Raw genomic sequence first — 27,339 nt, 5'->3', positions numbered from 1 at the left:
GTGATCAAGCCTGCTTCACTGGATTCTGGATTCTTCATCTCTTGTGTCAAGAACTGGTGCATCTCCAATGTCTATAGGGCACTCTCATTTTTCCAGCAAAGTGTGTCCACTCCCTTTCTACAGCAGATGCCGACAGGGAACAGGGTTCGACCCCATACATATGCCTCAAATGAGGCTGTGTTTGTTGCTTGTTAAGGCAGCGCCTATGCTGAAAGTAGACCGATTCAGAGAAAAAAATCAAAGAATAAATCAAAGGAAAAAATCTGTGGAGTCCTTCACGGTTTTGTTTCTGTCGCGTGGCCGAGGGCCTCTGCCTAAAGGTCTCCAGAGGATTAACTCCTCCTGCTGCGATAGATCGTGTCCAGTTACATCGAGTGCATGGAACCTTGGCACAGACAGCAAAGCATTTTCCTGTTTTCCACTTTCCGCCAACTCATTTCTTTCTCGAAAACCTGGAGGACACAGCCGATTCAGAGCTTGTATTTTGGTACCATCGATAAGTCTGCCCACCCCATTCTTTCAGTAGATGGCTCGCTGGGCCCTACCACCTTGGTGATAGCTCGCTGGAACCCGAGGTGTACATATGCCTTGGGCGGGCAGCCAGGATCGTGCTTGCTAAGGCAGCACATATACTAAAATTGCATCGATACAGAGAAGATTAGCATGGCCCCTGTGAAAGGATGACACGCAAATCTGTGAAGCGCTCCATATTTTTGCAGCTGTGATCAAGCCTGCTTCACTGGACTTGATTCATACCTTCCTGCCACTATTTATTTTCATTCTTGATCTCTTGTGTCAAGAACTGGTGCATCTCCAATGTCTATAGGGCACTCTCATTTTTCCAGCAAAGTGTGTCCACTCCCTTTCTTCAGCAGATGCCAACAGGGTTCGACCCCATACATATGCCTCAAATGAGGCTGTGTTTGTTGCTTGTTAAGGCAGCGCCTATGCTGAAAGTAGACCGATTCAGAGAAAAAAATCAAAGAATAAATCAAAGGAAAAAATCTGTGGAGTCCTTCACGGTTTTGTTTCTGTCGCGTGGCCGAGGGCCTCTGCCTAAAGGTCTCCAGAGGATTAACTCCTCCTGCTGCGATAGATCGTGTCCAGTTACATCGAGTGCATGGAACCTTGGCACAGACAGCAAAGCATTTTCCTGTTTTCCACTTTCCGCCAACTCATTTCTTTCTCGAAAACCTGGAGGACACAGCCCATTCAGAGCTTGTATTTTGGTACCATCGATAAGTCTGCCCACCCCATTCTTTCAGTAGATGGCTCGCTGGGCCCTACCACCTTGGTGATAGCTCGCTGGAACCCGAGGTGTACATATGCCTTGGGCGGGCCGCCAGGATCGTGCTTGCTAAGGCAGCACATATACTAAAATTGGATCGATACAGAGAAGATTAGCATGGCCCCTGCGAAAAGCTTCGCCATCGTTCTTCTTTGTTTTCGCGCATGCGCATTAGTGCCTTCGCGCATGCCCAGTCGCACAAACGCGGTACAAACGAGACACCATCAAAACGCAGGATCGAATCCCGACCGAAGCACAAATATTAAACATTATATTACACACTATTATATTCATATTATGCCTATTTCATGTGTATACATAAAAGTAACACCTTTTTCTGCATAGATATTAAAATGTATGTTAAATAATATATTGTATTCATATTGTTTCACCATTTTCTGCATAGATATATTGTATTTTGTATTGTTTCACCTTATATATTAAAATTTGTTATGTTAAACATTATATTACATTTATATTATGTCAATAATTTTATTTCAATGTATAAATAAAAGTTACATGCCGTGTATTATTCGTTTCACCTTTTTCTTCAGTAAAAAAATATCAATTAAAAATCAGTTTTTGTTGTTGTTGTTGTTGTTGATGATGATGATGATGATGATGATGATGTATAGATGCAGAAAACACCAAACACAGCCGCAGTAGACTACAGTGTGAAATAGATTATTTATTTCAAACTACAATACAATAAAACATGATGATGATGATGATGATGATGATAGTAGTAATAATAATAAAAATAGAGCATCAGAGCAGACACATGGCATAAATGTTCTGGGGTGAGATGCAGAACAGTGGTATTGATGCAGAACAGTGGCACAAGGCTTCATTCCTCTTATTTTAAACCACATCAATCACAGCAGACAGATGCATAGTATATGGGCTCATTACAGACATGCATGGATAAATAATGCAGCAGCATACAGTGTGAAGTACCAACGTGGCGGCAACAGAGCCAGTGGCAACTGGACGTAACTCCAAAGACAGTGACCACATTATTGAACATACCCACATGTCCAAAAGGCCTATATAACTTGTCAGGGCATAAAATCAGAACAGCACAAATGCATGACAATGTGTTATACAGGTGTGAATGTGTTATACAGGTGTGAATGGGACAGACAATGTTTTCTTTTCTTTTTCTTAAGCCATATGATAGGCAGCAGACACACAGTATAGGCCTATATAACTTGTCAGTGCAAAGAATCAGAATAGTACAAAGGCATGGCAATGTTATACAGGTGTGAATGGGATACACAATGTTTTTTTTTTGCTGTAGAAAAGTTGTGGCAGGTGTGGACCGGTGTTTGTAGGAAGCCTCCACACCGCGGCAACACAGTATAGGCCTATATAACTTGTCAGTGCAAAGAATCAGAATAGTACAAAGGCATGGCAATGTTATACAGGTGTGAATGGGATACACAATGTTTTTTTTTTTTGCTGTAGAAAAGTTGTGGCAGGTGTGGACCGGTGTTTGTAGGAAGCCTCCACACCGCGGCAACACAGTATAGGCCTATATAACTTGTCAGTGCAAAGAATCAGAATAGTACAAAGGCATGGCAATGTTATACAGGTGTGAATGGGATACACAATGTTTTTTTTTTTTGCTGTAGAAAAGTTGTGGCAGGTGTGGACCGGTGTTTGTAGAAAGCCTCCACACCGCGGCAAGGTCCCGGTCCTTGTGGAGGGTAAAGTCAATGTCTTTAAAAAACAAACAAACACTGAAACAACTATATACACCTGCCCCAGCGAGAATGCGAAATCAGTCCGGGGCTCGACCCTGGTCCTTGTCCTTCATCTCCCTCAGCCAGTCCTCCACACTCTTACCCGCCGCGGCAGAGCAAAAATGCACATAGCCGTAGCGGGTGTGTCCGGTCTCCCTCCGCCTTGGCTGGCCGCATTTCCGGCACTTTTGTACCTGCGGCACGCCGGCCCGGGCAGCGACGACTGTTCCTGCCGCTGCCCTCTGCTCAGCCTTCGACCTCCTCAGCCAATCAGTTTTGTACATAGAGAGAGGCTGAGGAGGGCGAGCAGGAGGTGCTGCAGGCAGCTGAGGGCCGGCGTGAAATGCGGCGGCCAGCGGCAGAGGGAGGACGTGTGGGGCTGGCGTTGTCCGAGGGAGCGTTGGGATGGGGAGCACCCTCACACTCTGCTGGGGCAGTGAGAGGTCCAGAAGGAGAGGCTGTGTTGCCGGAAAAGGTCCTGTTGCAGCTGCAGCAGCCGGTGGTACAGCCAGGACAACAGCTGAGGGGGCAGGCGGTAAAGGCGCCAGTGGGCGCACTGGCGCTGGCAGAACAGGCACCGGTGCTGCCACAGCCGGTGCTGCTGCCAGAGGTCCCGCCGTCCTTGGCGCTGCTGTCGTCGCCTGGCCTGTTGCTGCTGCTGCTGCCGGAGAACGATCCACTGCTGCTGGGCCCGGCGCTGCCACTGCCGAACCCGCTGCCGCTGGTGGTCGTCCCTCTGCTGCAACGCCTGAAGCTAGCACAGTCCTCTCCTTCTCCCGCTGCGTCCTGGTGAACCTGAGAACGGATTTCAACGTAGTATTTTAGTTACATGTACAATTTTGAGAGCATGCCATTCAAGCATGTCATTACCATAACACTGGCCAAAGCATCAAACATACCACAGCGAGAGGGTCCTGGCGTTCAGCTCAAAGAGCTGTATGGGCGCCCGAGCCATCAGCCTCTGGTGGCCCAGCACAAGGTCCCGGATGTGCTGGTACCGAAGCAGTATGCTGTCCCACCGCGACCTCCGGGCACCGCGCGCACGGCTGCCCGAGGGGATGAAGCGGCAGAGCTGGGTGCATACTGCCTCTACCAGCCGGCTTGCGCTGGGACTGCTGGCAGGTCCAGAGGTCTCTCCGACCAGGCAGCTGCGGACAATGGACAAAAAACAATGACAGATATGAGCATGATAATGGGCAACATTACATAGAGCAGCTTGTGTGTACATCAGGGAAATGTATGATGGAAGTGTAGCCTTACCGCCTCAAGCTTTCCACACCAGGTATACTGGTGCGGCTTGGCTGCCATGAAGCGCCCCTGAGCTGGCCTGTCCCTGTAGCGGGGAGGGTAAACTACTCGGGCCCTGTCGTACGGTGACAGGGCCTCGTAGAGCCTGATGAGCTCATCTACCCTCCCCTCGGACAAGGCCGGTTCGTGACGCAACCCCACCAAGGCCGTGGCCAACTGGACCACGGCCAGGTACCCCGGCTGGTCATCTGGTCCTCTGTAGTCCTGCAGACACACAAGAAGAGATGGAAAACAATAAGTCAGTTGGATGGAACAGAGCGAGCGCACTGCAGTCGCAGACCACAAAGAGGTGGCGTGCTTACCTCAGCAGCCTGCTGAGGCTCTGGAGAGGACCGGCCGGGGGAGTGGGGTGCGGGTTCGGGGGCACCGGTCGGACTGGATGGCTCGGGCGCGGGTGCGTCAGCCGGTCGCCCTGACCGCGGGTCCGTCTGAGGAGAGGGGAACTCGCCAGGCACGTGGAGGGTGAGGTCCTCCACCTCCTGCTGGCCGTCGGCGAGCTCGTCATCCTCAACGAGTTGGGGAACGTCCCCCCCCGCGTCCGGAATGTCAGGGTCCAAGCTGACGTCCTGCAGCACTCTGCCCGTCTGGGAGTACAGGTACTCGATGCCGATGAGTTCCCCTGAAGTACAACAACAACAGTCAGTCAGGTACAAATATCATTCAGTGTGGACATGTGTAAGCGCGGTGGCTCGAGTGTTCTTACCGGTGTACTCCCTGGGCTTGGTGTAATCCTTGACCACACTCGTGCCAAGCACCCTTTGGCTGAGCTGGTCAAGGGAGTGCTGCAGGGGGCCATTGTAGGAGCGGAGCAGCTGCCGTCCCTCCTGTGCCACGGACGCCGCCCTGTCCGCGTTCCACCGCGTCAACCCCTCCAGGAGAAATGCCTGGAAGTGCCAGGGATTGGCACTTTCTCCTGAGGAGGAACGCAGATGTTTTTAGCAGTTTATTCAGTGCACACAATGTGAATAACAACGAGTCGATGACAGTGAAAGATTGACATGACAGTCAAACATGTGCTCTACCTGGAATGAAGCGGTTGAGATGCAGGTGGAACGACTCCAGGGACGTGGAGCCTCGTGCACAACGGTACACCGGCAGGCTGATCCCCCCCTGGGTCACCCTGCCGGTCTCAGTGTACAGCTCCACGCCCGGCGGGTCCTGGATGCAATGGAGGTGGCGCCGCTGCTCCGTCCAGATCTTCTGGATGCGGTCTTGGTCCAGCAGGGAAATCCCCATGGTGTCTCGTCCGTTGGCACCGCCGAAGGTTTCCAGGAGGTCACCGATCAGCCGCTCCGTCTCCGCCGCTCCACGCGTGCGGCGACGGCAATGGAGAGCCATATTCTTGCGGCTGACGTGCCTCCACACTCCGGCGTCGGACGAGAAGGTCATCCCCTGCGCCTCAAGCATCCTCTTCTTGGCGTTGAGCAACCGGGCTGTGTCCTCTGGGTCCCACAGGAAGATGCACGAAGACAGCTGCTGCAGGAAGGGTTTATACAGCTGGTGGCTCTCGGTGGTGACACCTGTTGTGGAAAAATGCATGTTATATCAAGTTATGGAACCATGACGTCTCTTACTGTGATGCTGTTTGTTTAATTATTGTTTATGCCACAACACACCTGACGCGAACCGCCGCATCAGGTGCCAGATGTCCAGCCGGACCACCAGCTTGTCCCACTTCCTGAACATGTCAGCTGTCTTGGATCCCCCGTGGGACGAACAACAGTCCCGGTCAACGTAGAGGAGCTGAGGCGGCTCCACCCCAGCGTCCCGATACCGCCGCATTAACCCCGCAGCCATGGGCAACAGGCCGGCACCCTCGGCGTCCGTGAGCACGGACATGAGCACCTGTCCGTGCTCGTTGCCGACGTTCGTTGCCCACGCTGCGGTCTGGGCGGCAGCACCGGAGAGCTTCCGGGTCACCTGTTTGAAAGAAAAAAGCATCTCAGTAAGGCTGCACACACATAGCCAGAGCATGATACTCCGTTTGCGCTATAGCACCACATTTACCTTCTTGGTCGAATCCATCTTCAGGACCGTTCCGAAGACGGAGGTGACCCGGGCCTTCACGTCCTCCAGGCGGGAGAGGATGTCGTGGCAGTACACCATTAACAGCCACGCGTACTGGGGCACGGGTGGCGGTTTTGGTGGTGGGGTGCACATGCGCACGACACCCCGCGACGTGAAGGGCTCCATGACGCTGAGGTAGTGTATGGACCGCCGCATCCAGGCCTCTGTGTGTGCCTCACAGAGTTTTTTGTACAGCTGCGTGGCGCTGTTCCCCCGAGTACGCTCACGCAGCTGGATGATGACCCGCCGGTCGCAGGCAAGCCTACAGAGAGGAGCACATCGTGTGTTACAGAAGAGCCACACACAGACAGACCGAGGGGCTGCGTGACAGTTTTCAGACAGCTACTTACTTGTAGGTGAGGATTGCCGGGAAGAGGGCGCGATGCCCCTCTCCCAGCTGACTCACGACCTCCTGCGACCAGGCAGCTACCTTCCTCTTACACCGACGGCACTCCAGGTACTCGGTGGCCATCAAGTACCAGCCGTCGATGTCCAGGACCCTCCGGATGGTCCTGTAGAGCCCACACTTGGTGAGGGCCCTATTACAGCATGTCGGCCGGACGCCCCACAGACGCAGGGGGGTCCAGAGGAACAGCCGACACGCGAAGAAGGCAGCTGGCGAGGCGGGTGGCTGAGTGTAACTCGGCCGGGGCTGAGGGGGGTCCCACCACAGCTTGAGGTCTGTGGTGAGTTTGCTCCTCCCCTCGCTGTCTTTCCTAAACAGCTCCCGGCCGATCCACTCCTGCTCTTCCACGGTGAGAGCTGTCCGCCAGCTCTCAGGCAACCGGGACTGTGAGGAAGAAAAAAAACACAAACAAACACACTGTAAGGAGGCTGAGAGGAGGTGCTACATGCAGTTTGACAGTCAACTTCACTGAGTTGTGCCGTCCATGAGTACGGGCACGGTGTGTGTGTGTGTGTGTGTGTGTGTGTGTGCGTGCGTGCGTGTGCGTGCGTGCGTGCGTGTGTTTGTACCTCAGCCGAAGCAGGAGTGGGTGTTGCGGGCTGCTCCACTTTCCTCTCCTTCCTCTTCCTCTTCGCCGGCGCTGGTGCCAGGGTGGCCTCCCCAGATGGCGTCTCCTCCACGGAGACGCGACGGGACTCCTCCCTGGTCAACGCCGGAGCCGGAACCGCGAGCGTAGGTGGAGCAGCCGCAACTCGAGGTGGTGGCGGTGGGGGGGGGATGGAGGACAATGCCGGAGGAGGTGGAGATGGAGGCCTCACCACCAGCGGGAGCGGGAGAGTCTGAAGGACCTGTACGCGAGCTTCAGACACATTCACACACAACAAAATGGCATCAGCACAATGATAGTCATGGGGCAACACACAGGCAGGCAAGCCTAAGTGAGTCTGAGTGTTGATGACATGCAGCATGCCAGTGATTAGATGACGTGCAGAATGCCAGTGATTAGATGACGTGCAGAATGCCTGTGATTAGATGACGTGCAGCATGCCAGTGATTAGATGACGTGCAGAATGCCAGTGATTAGATGACGTGCAGAATGCCTGTGATTAGATGACGTGCAGCATGCCAGTGATTAGATGACGTGCAGCATACCAGTGATAGGGCAGATGGTCTAGTGCTACAAGGTGAATGTCAAGAGATGCAGCAGGGCCAAGGGAAGTAGACATGTGAAGGTGGTTAAGCAAATCTACATTGCCACTACGTTCTACACATCTACCACCGACAAAGACGGCTACATTACCTGCCAAACCTACCTTTGGTCTTCAAGCATCAGCTGTAGAGACCAGTAAATGAGACCATTACAGTTAATACAAAAATACCGCCAGAAGAATATATATTGAGGGCAAATGTTACAGTGTGACGTGTCCAGTGTGGTGCCAGTTACCCGTTTCTAAGTCAGTGGCCATCTGGACCAGTTCCTCGTCCGTCACCTCTGTGGGGGGGGGCGGCGGCGGAACCGAGGGGCGCTGGTCTCTGACGGATGTAGACACCGCTGTGGGGTGGGAGGGCAATGGTTAGTTAATCCTGTACACTGAACCACTGTTGTGTTAAAGAGAAAGAAAGAGATCTACCTGGAACAGCTCACCTGGGGCCATTGGACGCCTTCCCAGTAGGGCCGAGAACATGGGAGCGATCGGCTTGCGTGGCGGCAGCGCGGTGGAAGCAGCGGCCTTGCTGGGGCCACTGCTGGTGGTGGTGCTGCTGCTGCTGGGAGGTGGGGGGGTAGCAGCCACCTCTGCCGACCGCTCCTTGTCTCGGCCCAGGATGTACTTCCTGGCGGCGTCCATCGAGGTCCCAGGCTGCGGTGTCTTCCGCCGTAGCCACTTGACAAAGCTGCAAGACAATGATCAAAGATTAACACGCATATCAACAAGTTACAGCACCCTGTCGACAGTACACTGCCCTTCACCACAACAAGACTTACGTCTGGTGCTTCTTCTCCTTGGATTCGTACAGGTCCTTCAGGGTGGCCTCCTTGTAGTCCCCAAAGCCAACAAGCGCCTCGCCCTCACACCCGGGCTGAGTGGCGCGAGCCCGGGCCTCCTCGTGCGCCCGGTGGTACCGCAGCTGCTCAGCAAAAGCAGGGTGGGCGCACGAGTACCGGGCGAGTGCGTCCTTGTTGGCCATAAGGGGGCTGTCGGAGGCACTTTTCTCCCGCTCCCGCTGGTGGCTGGCAACCAACTGCGTGGTGTAGCCCACGTCGTTCTCCAGGAGCCAACGGAAAGTTTGACCCTGGTACTTGCCAAACTGGATGCTGTGGCAGCCCAGCACCAGCATGGGGTTACCAGGGTCACCACCCTTGGAGACAACGTGGGCTTGGGCCTCCTTCTCCACCTCCTCTGGCTTCTTGGCCCTCGCAGCAGCGGCGGTCCCGCGTGGCCCCTTGGCGGCGATGAAGGCCACCGCCTCATCAGAGGCCCGCAGGACAAGCTGCTGCGAGGCCGTCAGTTTTAAATTTGCTAAAGACATATCTTCAACGACAAATGGCACAGCATTAAACGAGCATTACAGGTTAAACTAGCAGCTATATGTTAATTGCCATATTAACAGGACTATCACACATAAGATTAATGATATACTAGAACTACACATTCGCTATTGAAATATTAACGTTAACAAATTAATATAACGTGACACAACAGGTAAATAATGACCCCAGGGTGCATTGGCAGCCATTAAACAAACAGGCTTATTCTTAATGCATTTAAAAGACACACCTAAACTTTATATTTTGATTTCACGTGGTGATATTATAATCTTAAGGGTCTAACGATACTAAATGTATAGTCTTTTCATAATTTAATTTTGTTTTCAGAGATCGCCACATGTTGTCCCATTAATTTCCAATGCATTGCATTACATGTTAGCGATCTCTCAAAATGTATTTAATCTTTGATCAGACTACCTGGTTATCTTCATTAGACCATGTAGATGTAGTTACTACAGTTTGGAGTCGAAATTCAAAGTGTAAATATGGTTTAAATGTGTAACGGACGCCTGACGTTGACGTTAATTAACAAACGTTAACGTATTTTTAAATATCAAAACCAGCGATTGACGGCAAGACGTAATAATACATCGACGAATTCCATGTCAGTACATGGTAAAAGTACTCTGGGAAGACAATGCTATGTCAGAACATTCGTAATATTCTATTTATTTTTGTTTTACTCACTCACTTGGTGACTCGGTCGGTGTCGTGTCAGGTCCGGATTGTTGATGGTTGCTATGACAAACGCTTGATTATACTAACCGCTGATTGGCCCAAAACGCTTGACAAACGCTTGATAATCCGAGCTTCTGATTGGCCCAAAACCGAAAACGCTTGACAAAGGCTTGATAATCCGAGCTGCTGATTGGCCCAAAACCGAAAACGCTTGACAAACGCTTGATAATCCCGAGCTGCTGATTGGCCGGCATCCAGAGAACATTGCTGGGCAGAGAGCGAAAGGATGACACGCAAATCCGTGAAGCGATCCATATTTTTGCAGCTGTGATCAAGCCTGCTTCACTGGACTTGATTCATACCTTCCTGCCACTATTTATTTTCATTCTTGATCTCTTGTGTCAAGAACTGGTGCATCTCCAATGTCTATAGGGCACTCTCATTTTTCCAGCAAAGTGTGTCCACTCCCTTTCTTCAGCAGATGCCGACAGGGAACAGGGTTCGACCCCATACATATGCCTCAAATGAGGCTGTGTTTGTTGCTTGTTAAGGCAGCGCCTATGCTGAAAGTAGACCGATTCAGAGAAAAAAATCAAAGAATAAATCAAAGGAAAAAATCTGTGGAGTCCTTCACGGTTTTGTTTCTCCCTAAAGGTCTCCAGAGGATTAACTCCTCCTGCTGCGATAGATCGAGTCCAGTTACATCGAGTGCATGGAACCTTGGCACAGACAGCAAAGCATTTTCCTGTTTTCCACTTTCCGCCAACTCATTTCTTTCTCGAAAACCTGGAGGACACAGCCCATTCAGAGCTTGTATTTTGGTACCATCGATAAGTCTGCCCACCCCATTCTTTCAGTAGATGGCTCGCTGGGCCCTACCACCTTGGTGATAGCTCGCTGGAACCCGAGGTGTACATATGCCTTGGGCGGGCAGCCAGGATCGTGCTTGCTAAGGCAGCACATATACTAAAATTGGATCGATACAGAGAAGATTAGCATGGCCCCTGCGAAAGGATGACACGCAAATCCGTGAAGCGCTCCATATTTTTGCAGCTGTGATCAAGCCTGCTTCACTGGATTCTGGATTCTTGATCTCTTGTGTCAAGAACTGGTGCATCTCCAATGTCTATAGGGCACTCTCATTTTTCCAGCAAAGTGTGTCCACTCCCTTTCTTCAGCAGATGCCGACAGGGAACAGGGTTCGACCCCATACATATGCCTCAAATGAGGCTGTGTTTGTTGCTTGTTAAGGCAGCGCCTATGCTGAAAGTAGACCGTTTCAGAGAAAAAAATCAAAGAATAAATCAAAGGAAAAAATCTGTGGAGTCCTTCACGGTTTTGTTTCTGTCGCGTGGCCGAGGGCCTCTGCCTAAAGGTCTCCAGAGGATTAACTCCTCCTGCTGCGATAGATCGTGTCCAGTTACATCGAGTGCATTGAACCTTGGCACAGACAGCAAACCATTTTCCTGTTTTCCACTTTCCGCCAACTCATTTCTTTCTCGAAAACCTGGAGGACACAGCCCATTCAGAGCTTGTATTTTGGTACCATCGATAAGTCTGCCCACCCCATTCTTTCAGTAGATGGCTCGCTGGGCCCTACCACCTTGGTGATAGCTCGCTGGAACCCGAGGTGTACATATGCCTTGGGCGGGCCGCCAGGATCGTGCTTGCTAAGGCAGCACATATACTAAAATTGGATCGATACAGAGAAGATTAGCATGGCCCCTGCGAAAGGATGACACGCAAATCCGTGAAGCGCTCCATATTTTTGCAGCTGTGATCAAGCCTGCTTCACTGGACTTGATTCATACCTTCCTGCCACTATTTATTTTCATTCTTGATCTCTTGTGTCAAGAACTGGTGCATCTCCAATGTCTATAGGGCACTCTCATTTTTCCAGCAAAGTGTGTCCACTCCCTTTCTTCAGCAGATGCCAACAGGGTTCGACCCCATACATATGCCTCAAATGAGGCTGTGTTTGTTGCTTGTTAAGGCAGCGCCTATGCTGAAAGTAGACCGATTCAGAGAAAAAAATCAAAGAATAAATCAAAGGAAAAAATCTGTGGAGTCCTTCACGGTTTGGTTTCTGTCGCGTGGCCGAGGGCCTCTGCCTAAAGGTCTCCAGAGGATTAACTCCTCCTGCTGCGATAGATCGTGTCCAGTTACATCGAGTGCATGGAACCTTGGCACAGACAGCAAAGCATTTTCCTGTTTTCCACTTTCCGCCAACTCATTTCTTTCTCGAAAACCTGGAGGACACAGCCCATTCAGAGCTTGTATTTTGGTACCATCGATAAGTCTGCCCACCCCATTCTTTCAGTAGATGGCTCGCTGGGCCCTACCACCTTGGTGATAGCTCGCTGGAACCCGAGGTGTACATATGCCTTGGGCGGGCCGCCAGGATCGTGCTTGCTAAGGCAGCACATATACTAAAATTGGATCGATACAGAGAAGATTAGCATGGCCCCTGCGAAAGGATGACACGCAAATCAGTGAAGCGCTCCATATTTTTGCAGCTGTGATCAAGCCTGCTTCACTGGACTTGATTCATACCTTCCTGCCACTATTTATTTTCATTCTTGATCTCTTGTGTCAAGAACTGGTGCATCTCCAATGTCTATAGGGCACTCTCATTTTTCCAGCAAAGTGTGTCCACTCCCTTTCTTCAGCAGATGCCAACAGGGTTCGACCCCATACATATGCCTCAAATGAGGCTGTGTTTGTTGCTTGTTAAGGCAGCGCCTATGCTGAAAGTAGACCGATTCAGAGAAAAAAATCAAAGAATAAATCAAAGGAAAAAATCTGTGGAGTCCTTCACGGTTTTGTTTCTCCCTAAAGGTCTCCAGAGGATTAACTCCTCCTGCTGCGATAGATCGTGTCCAGTTACATCGAGTGCATGGGACCTTGGCACAGACAGCAAACCATTTTCCTGTTTTCCACTTTCCGCCAACTCATTTCTTTCTCGAAAACCTGGAGGACACAGCCCATTCAGAGCTTGTATTTTGGTACCATCGATAAGTCTGCCCACCCCATTCTTTCAGTAGATGGCTCGCTGGGCCCTACCACCTTGGTGATAGCTCGCTGGAACCCGAGGTGTACATATGCCTTGGGCGGGCCAGCAGGATCGTGCTTGCTAAGGCAGCACACGTCAGGCTGCGGCAGACGGAGGTTCTGAAGAAGGACTACATGAGCCTGATCGAGACCGTACGCAACACAGCGCCTGAGGCAACGATCATCGTGTCTGGACCGCTTCCCACGTACCGACTAGGACAAGAAAGATTCAGTAGACTATTTGCACTAAATGAATGGTTAATGTCACTGTGTAATGAACAGAAACTGCTCTTTGTAAATAATTGGAATCTGTTTTGGGAGCGACCCAGGCTGTACCGTGCTGATGGCCTGCACCCCAGCAGAGCCGGAGCGGCTGTTCTGTCGGATAATATCTCCAAGACGTTACGCACCAGATGACTAATAAGTCAAAATCCAAATCACAGTCTTTGCTGTCCAAACTTAATTGATATACGTAGTGAAGAACATTATATAGAAACTGTGTCTATTCCTCGTTTAGTGAAGCCAAACAATAAATCTAGTGCAGGATCTAGCAAAAATCTTATTGTAATTAAACCAGAAAATCTAAATATCAGTGAACAAAAAGAATTTCTAAAGCAAGGTCTTCTAAACATTAGATCGCTCACACCTAAAGCGGTTATTGTAAATGAAATGGTCACAGATAATAATTTCGATATACTTTGCCTTACTGAAACCTGGCTTAAACCAAATGAGTATTTCGGTCTAAATGAGTCTACTCCGCCAAGATACTGTTATAAGCATGAGCCCCGTCTGACTGGTCGTGGCGGCGGTGTTGCAACAATCTATAAAGATATTCTTAATATTTCTCAGAAAACAGGTCACAGATTTAATTCGTTTGAAGTACTTATGCTAAATGTTACGCTCTTAGATGTAAGAAAGAAATCCATATTATCTCTAGCCTTGGCTACTGTATATAGACCTCCAGGGCCATATGCTGAATTTCTAAAAGAGTTTGCAGACTTTCTCTCGGATCTATTGGTCAATGTCGATAAAGCAATAATTGTTGGAGATTTTAACATACACGTAGACAACAAAAATGATGCCTTAGGGGCTGCGTTTACAGATTTATTAAACTCCTTTGGGGTCAAGCAAAACGTCCGTGGTCCCACTCATCGTCTAAATCATACACTAGATTTAATTATATCATATGGAACCAATCCAACTGATATAGATATTATACCGCAAAGTGATGATGTCACTGATCATTACATGGTAACGTGCATAATACGTACTGCTGAAATATGTCATGTTGCGCCACGTTATAGACCAGGCAGAACAATCCTTCCAACCACTATAGATAGATTCTCAAATAGCTTACCTGATCTATCTCAGCTGCTCAGTGAACCCAAACAAACAGATGAACTAGAGGAAATGACTAGCAGTTTGAGCACCATTTTCACTAGTACATTAGATATTGTTGCACCAATTAGATTAAAAAAGGTTAAAGAGAAAACTAAAGCACCATGGTACAACAGTGTTACGCATGATATCAAGAGAGAAACTCGTAACCTAGAGCGTAAATGGAAACAAACTAATTTAGAGGTCTTTAGAATCGCGTGGAAAGACAGTATGTCACGTTATAAAAAGGCTCTAAAAACAGCCAGGGCTGAGCACCTCCGCAAACTAATAGAAAATAACCAAAATAATCCAAGGTTCTTATTTAACACCGTGGCTAGACTAACAAATAAACAGACATCACCAGAGCAAAATATACCGTTACAGTTTAGTAGTAATGATTTTATGAATTATTTCAATGAGAAAATAGAAAGCATTCGAAACACAATTATAAATGTACAATCCTCTATGGTCTCTTATGATTCAGCCTCAATTATCGTCCCTCAAGAACAACTACACCGCTTTGCAACGATAGGACAGGAAGAGCTAAATAAACTTATTATTGCATCTAAACCAACAACATGCTCATTAGATCCAATACCCACTAAACTACTGAAAGAAGTGTTACCTGTAGTGGAAGAGCCTCTTCTTAATATTATTAACTCGTCTTTATTCTTAGGTCATGTTCCAAGAATATTCAAGTTGGCAGTAATAAAACCTCTCATTAAGAAACCGCAACTAGATCCAAATAACCTAGCAAATTACAGACCCATTTCAAATCTTCCATTTATGTCCAAAATACTAGAAAAAGTTGTATCCGCTCAACTGTGCTCTTTTTTGCAAGAAAATGATATCTATGAAAAATTCCAGTCAGGATTCAGACCGCATCATAGTACAGAAACTGCGCTAGTTAAAATTACAAATGATCTACTCTTAGCTTCTGACCAAGGCTGTATCTCAATACTAGTCCTACTTGATCTTAGCGCCGCGTTCGACACTATAGATCATAAAATACTCTTGGATCGACTACAAAACTACACTGGTGTTCAGGGACAGGCATTAAGCTGGTTTAGATCGTACTTATCTGACCGTTATCATTTTGTCTCTTTACACGGGGGAAAATCAAAGTTAACGTCAGTAGACTACGGAGTACCGCAAGGATCGGTGCTAGGCCCTCTGCTATTCTCAATATATATGCTGCCACTTGGTAATATTATAAGAAAACATGGAATTAATTTCCACTGTTATGCTGACGACACTCAATTATATATTTCATCACGACCAGATGAAAACATTACCTCATCTAAATTGACAGAATGTCTCAAAGATATAAAATGCTGGATGACGCGTAATTTCCTGCTATTAAATTCAGATAAAACGGAGGTATTACTTATTGGTCCAAAAAACTACACACAAAACCTCTTACAATACGACTTTAATATAGAAGGATGCCCTGTTACTTTTTCCACTACAGTAAAAGACCTGGGTGTTATACTAGACCGCAACTTGTCTTTCGAAAATCATATTTCATCTGTTACAAGAACAGCCTTTTTCCACCTTAGAAACATTGCTAAATTACGTAACATGCTATCTGTTTCTGATGCAGAAAAGTTAGTTCATGCATTCATGACCTCGAGACTAGATTACTGTAATGCTTTATTAGCTGGTTGTCCTGCATCCTCAATAAACAAGCTACAGTTAGTGCAAAATGCAGCCGCTAGAGTTCTTACTAGATCAAGAAAATATGATCATATAAGACCGATTTTATCATCTCTGCACTGGTTACCTATTAAGTTCCGTATCAATTACAAAGTACTACTACTGACCTATAAAGCCCTTAATGGTTTAGCTCCTATGTACTTAACGGACCTTCTTTCGCCCTACAATCCACCGCGTTCTCTAAGATCACTAAATTCAAGGCTTCTGGTCATTCCTAGGATATCGAAGTCCACGAAAGGAGGGAGGGCATTCTCGCATTTAGCTCCAAAACTCTGGAATAGCCTTCCCGATACGGTCCGATGCTCTGACTCGCTGACACAGTTTAAAACTAGACTAAAGACGTGTCTCTTTAGTCAAGCATTCACATAATGCTTACCTTTTAGTCCTCTGCTATGCCATACGGAACCGTTTGCCACTGAAACTGCTTAACGCACCAGTGGGGCTCGACAGCCTTATAGACAAACGGGTCGGTCCGTATGGTTGCGGTTGGGTTGCGGAGGGTTTGGGTTGCGGAGAGTTGTGAGATTATGGTTTTCTAACACCTACTCCCGTGTAATGGAAATCATTATGAACATCAGCTATGCTAATTATTTCCCATCTGCCTTTCTGCTGTTATCTCGGGACGCTTGTCCCGAGAAAAATGGCGTTCGTAGGCTCCAGTTTGGTATCCTGCCTCTCACGGGGATTTCGGATGCCTCAACGCCTGTGATGAGAAGACCAACGCCTGTGAAGAGACGACTCAACGCCTGCGAAGAGACGACTCAACGCCGGCGATATGTTATCCCCTAAATATTACATGATTAACTAAATGTATTTTTTCCAGGTACTCTCTGATATGCACTTACTGTAAAGCTTCTTTAAAACCCTATGATTGTTAGCCAGAGGAGAACTGGCCCCTGACTAGCCTGGGTTCTCCCAAGGTTTTTTTCTCCATCCAATCTGATGGAGTTTTGGTTCCTTGCCACTGTCGCCTTGCTTTTGGCTTGCTTAGTTGGGGATATTTAATATTCAACAATATTATTGAACTGTGTTGTACTACTTTCATGTTATCACTGTGAAGCTGCTTTGATGCAATCTGTATTGTGAAAAGCGCTATATAAATAAATGTGACTTGACTTGACTTGACACATATACTAAAATTGGATCGATACAGAGAAGATTAGCATGGCCCCTGCGAAAGGATGACACGCAAATCCGTGAAGCGCTCCATATTTTTGCAGCTGTGATCAAGCCTGCTTCACTGGACTTGATTCATACCTTCCTGCCACTATTTATTTTCATTCTTGATCTCTTGTGTCAAGAACTGGTGCATCTCCAATGTCTATAGGGCACTCTCATTTTTCCAGCAAAGTGTGTCCACTCCCTTTCTTCAGCAGATGCCAACAGGGTTCGACCCCATACATATGCCTCAAATGAGGCTGTGTTTGTTGCTTGTTAAGGCAGCGCCTATGCTGAAAGTAGACCGATTCAGAGAAAAAAATCAAAGAATAAATCAAAGGAAAAAATCTGTGGAGTCCTTCACGGTTTTGTTTCTGTCGCATGGCCGAGGGCCTCTGCCTAAAGGTCTCCAGAGGATTAACTCATCCTGCTGCGATAGATCGTGTCCAGTTACATCGAGTGCATGGAACCTTGGCACAGACAGCAAAGCATTTTCCTGTTTTCCACTTTCCGCCAACTCATTTCTTTCTCGAAAACCTGGAGGACACAGCCCATTCAGAGCTTGTATTTTGGTACCATCGATAAGTCTGCCCACCCCATTCTTTCAGTAGATGGCTCGCTGGGCCCTACCACCTTGGTGATAGCTCGCTGGAACCCGAGGTGTACATATGCCTTGGGCGGGCCGCCAGGATCGTGCTTGCTAAGGCAGCACATATACTAAAATTGGATCGATACAGAGAAGATTAGCATGGCCCCTGCGAAAGGATGACACGCAAATCAGTGAAGCGCTCCATATTTTTGCAGCTGTGATCAAGCCTGCTTCACTGGACTTGATTCATACCTTCCTGCCACTATTTATTTTCATTCTTGATCTCTTGTGTCAAGAACTGGTGCATCTCCAATGTCTATAGGGCACTCTCATTTTTCCAGCAAAGTGTGTCCACTCCGCAACACAGCGCCTGAGGCAACGATCATCGTGTCTGGACCGCTTCCCACGTACCGACTAGGACAAGAAAGGTTCAGTAGACTATTTGCACTAAATGAATGGTTAATGTCACTGTGTAATGAACAGAAACTGCTCTTTGTAAATAATTGGAATCTGTTTTGGGAGCGACCCAGGCTGTACCGTGCTGATGGCCTGCACCCCAGCAGAGCCGGAGCGGCTGTTCTGTCGGATAATATCTCCAAGACGTTACGCACCAGATGACTAATAAGTCAAAATCCAAATCACAGTCTTTGCTGTCCAAACTTAATTGATATACGTAGTGAAGAACATTATATAGAAACTGTGTCTATTCCTCGTTTAGTGAAGCCAAACAATAAATCTAGTGCAGGATCTAGCAAAAATCTTATTGTAATTAAACCAGAAAATCTAAATATCAGTGAACAAAAAGAATTTCTAAAGCAAGGTCTTCTAAACATTAGATCGCTCACACCTAAAGCGGTTATTGTAAATGAAATGGTCACAGATAATAATTTCGATATACTTTGCCTTACTGAAACCTGGCTTAAACCAAATGAGTATTTCGGTCTAAATGAGTCTACTCCGCCAAGATACTGTTATAAGCATGAGCCCCGTCTGACTGGTCGTGGCGGCGGTGTTGCAACAATCTATAAAGATATTCTTAATATTTCTCAGAAAACAGGTCACAGATTTAATTCGTTTGAAGTACTTATGCTAAATGTTACGCTCTTAGATGTAAGAAAGAAATCCATATTATCTCTAGCCTTGGCTACTGTATATAGACCTCCAGGGCCATATGCTGAATTTCTAAAAGAGTTTGCAGACTTTCTCTCGGATCTATTGGTCAATGTCGATAAAGCAATAATTGTTGGAGATTTTAACATACACGTAGACAACAAAAATGATGCCTTAGGGGCTGCGTTTACAGATTTATTAAACTCCTTTGGGGTCAAGCAAAACGTCCGTGGTCCCACTCATCGTCTAAATCATACACTAGATTTAATTATATCATATGGAACCAATCCAACTGATATAGATATTATACCGCAAAGTGATGATGTCACTGATCATTACATGGTAACGTGCATAATACGTACTGCTGAAATATGTCATGTTGCGCCACGTTATAGACCAGGCAGAACAATCCTTCCAACCACTATAGATAGATTCTCAAATAGCTTACCTGATCTATCTCAGCTGCTCAGTGAACCCAAACAAACAGATGAACTAGAGGAAATGACTAGCAGTTTGAGCACCATTTTCACTAGTACATTAGATATTGTTGCACCAATTAGATTAAAAAAGGTTAAAGAGAAAACTAAAGCACCATGGTACAACAGTGTTACGCATGATATCAAGAGAGAAACTCGTAACCTAGAGCGTAAATGGAAACAAACTAATTTAGAGGTCTTTAGAATCGCGTGGAAAGACAGTATGTCACGTTATAAAAAGGCTCTAAAAACAGCCAGGGCTGAGCACCTCCGCAAACTAATAGAAAATAACCAAAATAATCCAAGGTTCTTATTTAACACCGTGGCTAGACTAACAAATAAACAGACATCACCAGAGCAAAATATACCGTTACAGTTTAGTAGTAATGATTTTATGAATTATTTCAATGAGAAAATAGAAAGCATTCGAAACACAATTATAAATGTACAATCCTCTATGGTCTCTTATGATTCAGCCTCAATTATCGTCCCTCAAGAACAACTACACCGCTTTGCAACGATAGGACAGGAAGAGCTAAATAAACTTATTATTGCATCTAAACCAACAACATGCTCATTAGATCCAATACCCACTAAACTACTGAAAGAAGTGTTACCTGTAGTGGAAGAGCCTCTTCTTAATATTATTAACTCGTCTTTATTCTTAGGTCATGTTCCAAGAATATTCAAGTTGGCAGTAATAAAACCTCTCATTAAGAAACCGCAACTAGATCCAAATAACCTAGCAAATTACAGACCCATTTCAAATCTTCCATTTATGTCCAAAATACTAGAAAAAGTTGTATCCGCTCAACTGTGCTCTTTTTTGCAAGAAAATGATATCTATGAAAAATTCCAGTCAGGATTCAGACCGCATCATAGTACAGAAACTGCGCTAGTTAAAATTACAAATGATCTACTCTTAGCTTCTGACCAAGGCTGTATCTCAATACTAGTCCTACTTGATCTTAGCGCCGCGTTCGACACTATAGATCATAAAATACTCTTGGATCGACTACAAAACTACACTGGTGTTCAGGGACAGGCATTAAGCTGGTTTAGATCGTACTTATCTGACCGTTATCATTTTGTCTCTTTACACGGGGGAAAATCAAAGTTAACGTCAGTAGACTACGGAGTACCGCAAGGATCGGTGCTAGGCCCTCTGCTATTCTCAATATATATGCTGCCACTTGGTAATATTATAAGAAAACATGGAATTAATTTCCACTGTTATGCTGACGACACTCAATTATATATTTCATCACGACCAGATGAAAACATTACCTCATCTAAATTGACAGAATGTCTCAAAGATATAAAATGCTGGATGACGCGTAATTTCCTGCTATTAAATTCAGATAAAACGGAGGTATTACTTATTGGTCCAAAAAACTACACACAAAACCTCTTACAATACGACTTTAATATAGAAGGATGCCCTGTTACTTTTTCCACTACAGTAAAAGACCTGGGTGTTATACTAGACCGCAACTTGTCTTTCGAAAATCATATTTCATCTGTTACAAGAACAGCCTTTTTCCACCTTAGAAACATTGCTAAATTACGTAACATGCTATCTGTTTCTGATGCAGAAAAGTTAGTTCATGCATTCATGACCTCGAGACTAGATTACTGTAATGCTTTATTAGCTGGTTGTCCTGCATCCTCAATAAACAAGCTACAGTTAGTGCAAAATGCAGCCGCTAGAGTTCTTACTAGATCAAGAAAATATGATCATATAAGACCGATTTTATCATCTCTGCACTGGTTACCTATTAAGTTCCGTATCAATTACAAAGTACTACTACTGACCTATAAAGCCCTTAATGGTTTAGCTCCTATGTACTTAACGGACCTTCTTTCGCCCTACAATCCACCGCGTTCTCTAAGATCACTAAATTCAAGGCTTCTGGTCATTCCTAGGATATCGAAGTCCACGAAAGGAGGGAGGGCATTCTCGCATTTAGCTCCAAAACTCTGGAATAGCCTTCCCGATACGGTCCGATGCTCTGACTCGCTGACACAGTTTAAAACTAGACTAAAGACGTGTCTCTTTAGTCAAGCATTCACATAATGCTTACCTTTTAGTCCTCTGCTATGCCATACGGAACCGTTTGCCACTGAAACTGCTTAACGCACCAGTGGGGCTCGACAGCCTTATAGACAAACGGGTCGGTCCGTATGGTTGCGGTTGGGTTGCGGAGGGTTTGGGTTGCGGAGAGTTGTGAGATTATGGTTTTCTAACACCTACTCCCGTGTAATGGAAATCATTATGAACATCAGCTATGCTAATTATTTCCCATCTGCCTTTCTGCTGTTATCTCGGGACGCTTGTCCCGAGAAAAATGGCGTTCGTAGGCTCCAGTTTGGTATCCTGCCTCTCACGGGGATTTCGGATGCCTCAACGCCTGTGATGAGAAGACCAACGCCTGTGAAGAGACGACTCAACGCCTGCGAAGAGACGACTCAACGCCGGCGATATGTTATCCCCTAAATATTACATGATTAACTAAATGTATTTTTTCCAGGTACTCTCTGATATGCACTTACTGTAAAGCTTCTTTAAAACCCTATGATTGTTAGCCAGAGGAGAACTGGCCCCTGACTAGCCTGGGTTCTCCCAAGGTTTTTTTCTCCATCCAATCTGATGGAGTTTTGGTTCCTTGCCACTGTCGCCTTGCTTTTGGCTTGCTTAGTTGGGGATATTTAATATTCAACAATATTATTGAACTGTGTTGTACTACTTTCATGTTATCACTGTGAAGCTGCTTTGATGCAATCTGTATTGTGAAAAGCGCTATATAAATAAATGTGACTTGACTTGACTTGACACATATACTAAAATTGGATCGATACAGAGAAGATTAGCATGGCCCCTGCGAAAGGATGACACGCAAATCCGTGAAGCGCTCCATATTTTTGCAGCTGTGATCAAGCCTGCTTCACTGGACTTGATTCATACCTTCCTGCCACTATTTATTTTCATTCTTGATCTCTTGTGTCAAGAACTGGTGCATCTCCAATGTCTATAGGGCACTCTCATTTTTCCAGCAAAGTGTGTCCACTCCCTTTCTTCAGCAGATGCCAACAGGGTTCGACCCCATACATATGCCTCAAATGAGGCTGTGTTTGTTGCTTGTTAAGGCAGCGCCTATGCTGAAAGTAGACCGATTCAGAGAAAAAAATCAAAGAATAAATCAAAGGAAAAAATCTGTGGAGTCCTTCACGGTTTGGTTTCTGTCGCGTGGCCGAGGGCCTCTGCCTAAAGGTCTCCAGAGGATTAACTCCTCCTGCTGCGATAGATCGTGTCCAGTTACATCGAGTGCATTGAACCTTGGCACAGACAGCAAAGCATTTTCCTGTTTTCCACTTTCCGCCAACTGATTTCTTTCTCGAAAACCTGGAGGACACAGCCCATTCAGAGCTTGTATTTTGGTACCATCGATAAGTCTGCCCACCCCATTCTTTCAGTAGATGGCTCGCTGGGCCCTACCACCTTGGTGATAGCTCGCTGGAACCCGAGGTGTACATATGCCTTGGGCGGGCCGCCAGGATCGTGCTTGCTAAGGCAGCACATATACTAAAATTGGATCGATACAGAGAAGATTAGCATGGCCCCTGCGAAAGGATGACACGCAAATCCGTGAAGCGCTCCATATTTTTGCAGCTGTGATCAAGCCTGCTTCACTGAACTTGATTCATACCTTCCTGCCACTATTTATTTTCATTCTTGATCTCTTGTGTCAAGAACTGGTGCATCTCCAATGTCTATAGGGCACTCTCATTTTTCCAGCAAAGTGTGTCCACTCCCTTTCTTCAGCAGATGCCAACAGGGTTCGACCCCATACATATGCCTCAAATGAGGCTGTGTTTGTTGCTTGTTAAGGCAGCGCCTATGCTGAAAGTAGACCGATTCAGAGAAAAAAATCAAAGAATAAATCAAAGGAAAAAATCTGTGGAGTCCTTCACGGTTTTGTTTCTGTCGCGTGGCCGAGGGCCTCTGCCTAAAGGTCTCCAGAGGATTAACTCATCCTGCTGCGATAGATCGTGTCCAGTTACATCGAGTGCATGGAACCTTGGCACAGACAGCAAAGCATTTTCCTGTTTTCCACTTTCCGCCAACTCATTTCTTTCTCGAAAACCTGGAGGACACAGCCCATTCAGAGCTTGTATTTTGGTACCATCGATAAGTCTGCCCACCCCATTCTTTCAGTAGATGGCTCGCTGGGCCCTACCACCTTGGTGATAGCTCGCTGGAACCCGAGGTGTACATATGCCTTGGGCGGGCCGCCAGGATCGTGCTTGCTAAGGCAGCACATATACTAAAATTGGATTGATACAGAGAAGATTAGCATGGCCCCTGCGAAAGGATGACACGCAAATCCGTGAAGCGCTCCATATTTTTGCAGCTGTGATCAAGCCTGCTTCACTGGATTCTGGATTCTTGATCTCTTGTGTCAAGAACTGGTGCATCTCCAATGTCTATAGGGCACTCTCATTTTTCCAGCAAAGTGTGTCCACTCCCTTTCTTCAGCAGATGCCGACAGGGAACAGGGTTCGAACCCATACATATGCCTCAAATGAGGCTGTGTTTGTTGCTTGTTAAGGCAGCGCCTATGCTGAAAGTAGACCGATTCAGAGAAAAAAATCAAAGAATAAATCAAAGGAAAAAATCTGTGGAGTCCTTCACGGTTTTGTTTCTGTCGCGTGGCCGAGGGCCTCTGCCTAAAGGTCTCCAGAGGATTAACTCCTCCTGCTGCGATAGATCGTGTCCAGTTACATCGAGTGCATTGAACCTTGGCACAGACAGCAAACCATTTTCCTGTTTTCCACTTTCCGCCAACTCATTTCTTTCTCGAAAACCTGGAGGACACAGCCCATTCAGAGCTTGTATTTTGGTACGATCGATAAGTCTGCCCACCCCATTCTTTCAGTAGATGGCTCGCTGGGCCCTACCACCTTGGTGATAGCTTGCTGAAACCCGAGGTGTACATATGCCTTGGGCGGGCCGCCAGGATCGTGCTTGCTAAGGCAGCACATATACTAAAATTGGATCGATACAGAGAAGATTAGCATGGCCCCTGCGAAAGGATGACACGTAAATCCGTGAAGCGCTCCATATTTTTGCAGCTGTGATCAAGCCTGCTTCACTGGACTTGATTCATACCTTCCTGCCACTATTTATTTTCATTCTTGATCTCTTGTGTCAAGAACTGGTGCATCTCCAATGTCTATAGGGCACTCTCATTTTTCCAGCAAAGTGTGTCCACTCCCTTTCTTCAGCAGATGCCGACAGGGAACAGGGTTCGACCCCATACATATGCCTCAAATGAGGCTGTGTTTGTTGCTTGTTAAGGCAGCGCCTATGCTGAAAGTAGACCGATTCAGAGAAAAAAATCAAAGAATAAATCAAAGGAAAAAATCTGTGGAGTCCTTCACGGTTTTGTTTCTCCCTAAAGGTCTCCAGAGGATTAACTCCTCCTGCTGCGATAGATCGTGTCCAGTTACATCGAGTGCATGGAACCTTGGCACAGACAGCAAAGCATTTTCCTGTTTTCCACTTTCCGCCAACTCATTTCTTTCTCGAAAACCTGGAGGACACAGCCCATTCAGAGCTTGTATTTTGGTACCATCGATAAGTCTGCCCACCCCATTCTTTCAGTAGATGGCTCGCTGGGCCCTACCACCTTGGTGATAGCTCGCTGGAACCCGAGGTGTACATATGCCTTGGGCAGGCCGCCAGGATCGTGCTTGCTAAGGCAGCACATATACTAAAATTGGATCGATACAGAGAAGATTAGCATGGCCCCTGCGAAAGGATGACACGCAAATCCGTGAAGCGCTCCATATTTTTGCAGCTGTGATCAAGCCTGCTTCACTGGATTCTGGATTCTTGATCTCTTGTGTCAAGAACTGGTGCATCTCCAATGTCTATAGGGCACTCTCATTTTTCCAGCAAAGTGTGTCCACTCCCTTTCTTCAGCAGATGCCGACAGGGAACAGGGTTCGACCCCATACATATGCCTCAAATGAGGCTGTGTTTGTTGCTTGTTAAGGCAGCGCCTATGCTGAAAGTAGACCGATTCAGAGAAAAAAATCAAAGAATAAATCAAAGGAAAAAATCTGTGGAGTCCTTCACGGTTTTGTTTCTGTCGCGTGGCCGAGGGCCTCTGCCTAAAGGTCTCCAGAGGATTAACTCCTCCTGCTGCGATAGATCGTGTCCAGTTACATCGAGTGCATTGAACCTTGGCACAGACAGCAAAGCATTTTCCTGTTTTCCACTTTCCGCCAACTCATTTCTTTCTCGAAAACCTGGAGGACACAGCCCATTCAGAGCTTGTATTTTGGTACCATCGATAAGTCTGCCCACCCCATTCTTTCAGTAGATGGCTCGCTGGGCCCTACCACCTTGGTGATAGCTTGCTGGAACCCGAGGTGTACATATGCCTTGGGCGGGCCACCAGGATCGTGCTTGCTAAGGCAGCACATATACTAAAATTGGATCGATACAGAGAAGATTAGCATGGCCCCTGCGAAAGGATGACACGCAAATCCGTGAAGCGCTCCATATTTTTGCAGCTGTGATCAAGCCTGCTTCACTGGACTTGATTCATACCTTCCTGCCACTATTTATTTTCATTCTTGATCTCTTGTGTCAAGAACTGGTGCATCTCCAATGTCTATAGGGCACTCTCATTTTTCCAGTAAAGTGTGTCCACTCCCTTTCTTCAGCAGATGCCAACAGGGTTCGACCCCATACATATGCCTCAAATGAGGCTGTGTTTGTTGCTTGTTAAGGCAGCGCCTATGCTGAAAGTAGACCGATTCAGAGAAAAAAATCAAAGAATAAATCAAAGGAAAAAATCTGTGGAGTCCTTCACGGTTTTGTTTCTGTCGCGTGGCCGAGGGCCTCTGCCTAAAGGTCTCCAGAGGATTAACTCCTCCTGCTGCGATAGATCGTGTCCAGTTACATCGAGTGCATGGAACCTTGGCACAGACAGCAAAGCATTTTCCTGTTTTCCACTTTCCGCCAACTCATTTCTTTCTCGAAAACCTGGAGGACACAGCCCATTCAGAGCTTGTATTTTGGTACGATCGATAAGTCTGCCCACCCCATTCTTTCAGTAGATGGCTCGCTGGGCCCTACCACCTTGGTGATAGCTTGCTGAAACCCGAGGTGTACATATGCCTTGGGCGGGCTGCCAGGATCGTGCTTGCTAAGGCAGCACATATACTAAAATTGGATCGATACAGAGAAGATTAGCATGGCCCCTGCGAAAGGATGACACGTAAATCCGTGAAGCGCTCCATATTTTTGCAGCTGTGATCAAGCCTGCTTCACTGGACTTGATTCATACCTTCCTGCCACTATTTATTTTCATTCTTGATCTCTTGTGTCAAGAACTGGTGCATCTCCAATGTCTATAGGGCACTCTCATTTTTCCAGCAAAGTGTGTCCACTCCCTTTCTTCAGCAGATGCCGACAGGGAACAGGGTTCGACCCCATACATATGCCTCAAATGAGGCTGTGTTTGTTGCTTGTTAAGGCAGCGCCTATGCTGAAAGTAGACCGATTCAGAGAAAAAAATCAAAGAATAAATCAAAGGAAAAAATCTGTGGAGTCCTTCACGGTTTTGTTTCTCCCTAAAGGTCTCCAGAGGATTAACTCCTCCTGCTGCGATAGATCGTGTCCAGTTACATCGAGTGCATGGAACCTTGGCGCGACAGCAAAGCATTTTCCTGTTTTCCACTTTCCGCCAACTCATTTCTTTCTCGAAAACCTGGAGGACACAGCCCATTCAGAGCTTGTATTTTGGTA

The 27,339-nt window shown here is 46.8% G+C and overlaps 2 protein-coding genes, 13 non-coding genes and 1 pseudogene across 15 annotated transcripts; 14 read left to right on the top strand and 2 right to left on the bottom strand.

Moving 5' to 3' along the window:
- The first annotated feature begins 608 nt into the window (after nucleotides 1–608).
- LOC130105313 (U6 spliceosomal RNA) lies at nucleotides 609–715 on the top strand. The gene has a single exon (XR_008809576.1). It is a non-coding gene; the product is annotated as a U6 spliceosomal RNA (small nuclear RNA).
- Nucleotides 716–1,350: 635 nt separating this feature from the next.
- LOC130105360 (U6 spliceosomal RNA) lies at nucleotides 1,351–1,447 on the top strand (annotated as a pseudogene).
- A 2,842-nt stretch (nucleotides 1,448–4,289) lies between these two features.
- Nucleotides 4,290–8,280, bottom strand: LOC130104727 (uncharacterized). The gene is made up of 10 exons (XM_056271264.1): nucleotides 8,259–8,280; nucleotides 7,384–7,673; nucleotides 6,759–7,198; nucleotides 6,349–6,670; nucleotides 5,958–6,261; nucleotides 5,364–5,861; nucleotides 5,045–5,254; nucleotides 4,644–4,960; nucleotides 4,328–4,545; nucleotides 4,290–4,296 (listed from the first exon to the last, which is right to left on the bottom strand). The coding sequence occupies exons 1-10, from the start codon at nucleotides 8,278–8,280 to the stop codon at nucleotides 4,290–4,292; spliced, it is 2,628 nt and encodes an 875-aa protein (XP_056127239.1).
- LOC130104602 (uncharacterized) lies at nucleotides 8,050–9,522 on the bottom strand. The gene is made up of 3 exons (XM_056271234.1): nucleotides 8,799–9,522; nucleotides 8,259–8,707; nucleotides 8,050–8,147 (listed from the first exon to the last, which is right to left on the bottom strand). The coding sequence occupies exons 1-2, from the start codon at nucleotides 9,341–9,343 to the stop codon at nucleotides 8,422–8,424; spliced, it is 831 nt and encodes a 276-aa protein (XP_056127209.1). The 5' UTR covers nucleotides 9,344–9,522; the 3' UTR covers nucleotides 8,050–8,147; nucleotides 8,259–8,421.
- Nucleotides 9,523–10,982: 1,460 nt separating this feature from the next.
- On the top strand, nucleotides 10,983–11,089 carry LOC130105092 (U6 spliceosomal RNA). The gene has a single exon (XR_008809550.1). It is a non-coding gene; the product is annotated as a U6 spliceosomal RNA (small nuclear RNA).
- A 614-nt stretch (nucleotides 11,090–11,703) lies between these two features.
- On the top strand, nucleotides 11,704–11,810 carry LOC130105081 (U6 spliceosomal RNA). The gene has a single exon (XR_008809549.1). It is a non-coding gene; the product is annotated as a U6 spliceosomal RNA (small nuclear RNA).
- A 635-nt stretch (nucleotides 11,811–12,445) lies between these two features.
- On the top strand, nucleotides 12,446–12,552 carry LOC130105371 (U6 spliceosomal RNA). The gene has a single exon (XR_008809587.1). It is a non-coding gene; the product is annotated as a U6 spliceosomal RNA (small nuclear RNA).
- A 4,738-nt stretch (nucleotides 12,553–17,290) lies between these two features.
- Nucleotides 17,291–17,400, top strand: LOC130105306 (U6 spliceosomal RNA). Its single transcript, XR_008809573.1, has one exon. It is a non-coding gene; the product is annotated as a U6 spliceosomal RNA (small nuclear RNA).
- Nucleotides 17,401–18,035: 635 nt separating this feature from the next.
- On the top strand, nucleotides 18,036–18,142 carry LOC130105334 (U6 spliceosomal RNA). The gene has a single exon (XR_008809579.1). It is a non-coding gene; the product is annotated as a U6 spliceosomal RNA (small nuclear RNA).
- A 4,189-nt stretch (nucleotides 18,143–22,331) lies between these two features.
- On the top strand, nucleotides 22,332–22,441 carry LOC130105298 (U6 spliceosomal RNA). Its single transcript, XR_008809572.1, has one exon. It is a non-coding gene; the product is annotated as a U6 spliceosomal RNA (small nuclear RNA).
- Nucleotides 22,442–23,076: 635 nt separating this feature from the next.
- LOC130105070 (U6 spliceosomal RNA) lies at nucleotides 23,077–23,183 on the top strand. The gene has a single exon (XR_008809548.1). It is a non-coding gene; the product is annotated as a U6 spliceosomal RNA (small nuclear RNA).
- Nucleotides 23,184–23,818: 635 nt separating this feature from the next.
- LOC130105215 (U6 spliceosomal RNA) lies at nucleotides 23,819–23,925 on the top strand. The gene has a single exon (XR_008809562.1). It is a non-coding gene; the product is annotated as a U6 spliceosomal RNA (small nuclear RNA).
- Nucleotides 23,926–24,539: 614 nt separating this feature from the next.
- Nucleotides 24,540–24,646, top strand: LOC130105385 (U6 spliceosomal RNA). Its single transcript, XR_008809589.1, has one exon. It is a non-coding gene; the product is annotated as a U6 spliceosomal RNA (small nuclear RNA).
- Nucleotides 24,647–25,267: 621 nt separating this feature from the next.
- Nucleotides 25,268–25,374, top strand: LOC130105059 (U6 spliceosomal RNA). Its single transcript, XR_008809547.1, has one exon. It is a non-coding gene; the product is annotated as a U6 spliceosomal RNA (small nuclear RNA).
- A 614-nt stretch (nucleotides 25,375–25,988) lies between these two features.
- LOC130105048 (U6 spliceosomal RNA) lies at nucleotides 25,989–26,095 on the top strand. Its single transcript, XR_008809546.1, has one exon. It is a non-coding gene; the product is annotated as a U6 spliceosomal RNA (small nuclear RNA).
- A 635-nt stretch (nucleotides 26,096–26,730) lies between these two features.
- Nucleotides 26,731–26,837, top strand: LOC130105378 (U6 spliceosomal RNA). The gene has a single exon (XR_008809588.1). It is a non-coding gene; the product is annotated as a U6 spliceosomal RNA (small nuclear RNA).
- The last annotated feature ends 502 nt before the right edge of the window (nucleotides 26,838–27,339 follow it).

This window comes from Rhinichthys klamathensis, unplaced genomic scaffold, assembly GCF_029890125.1.
Source record: "Rhinichthys klamathensis goyatoka isolate OS25496 unplaced genomic scaffold, OSU_Roscu_1.1 h1tg000014l_1, whole genome shotgun sequence".
NCBI classification, from domain to species: Eukaryota; Metazoa; Chordata; class Actinopteri; order Cypriniformes; family Leuciscidae; genus Rhinichthys; species Rhinichthys klamathensis.
The sequence above is the reverse complement of the archived record's forward strand: the minus strand, read 5'-3'. Positions and strand labels throughout refer to the sequence as shown.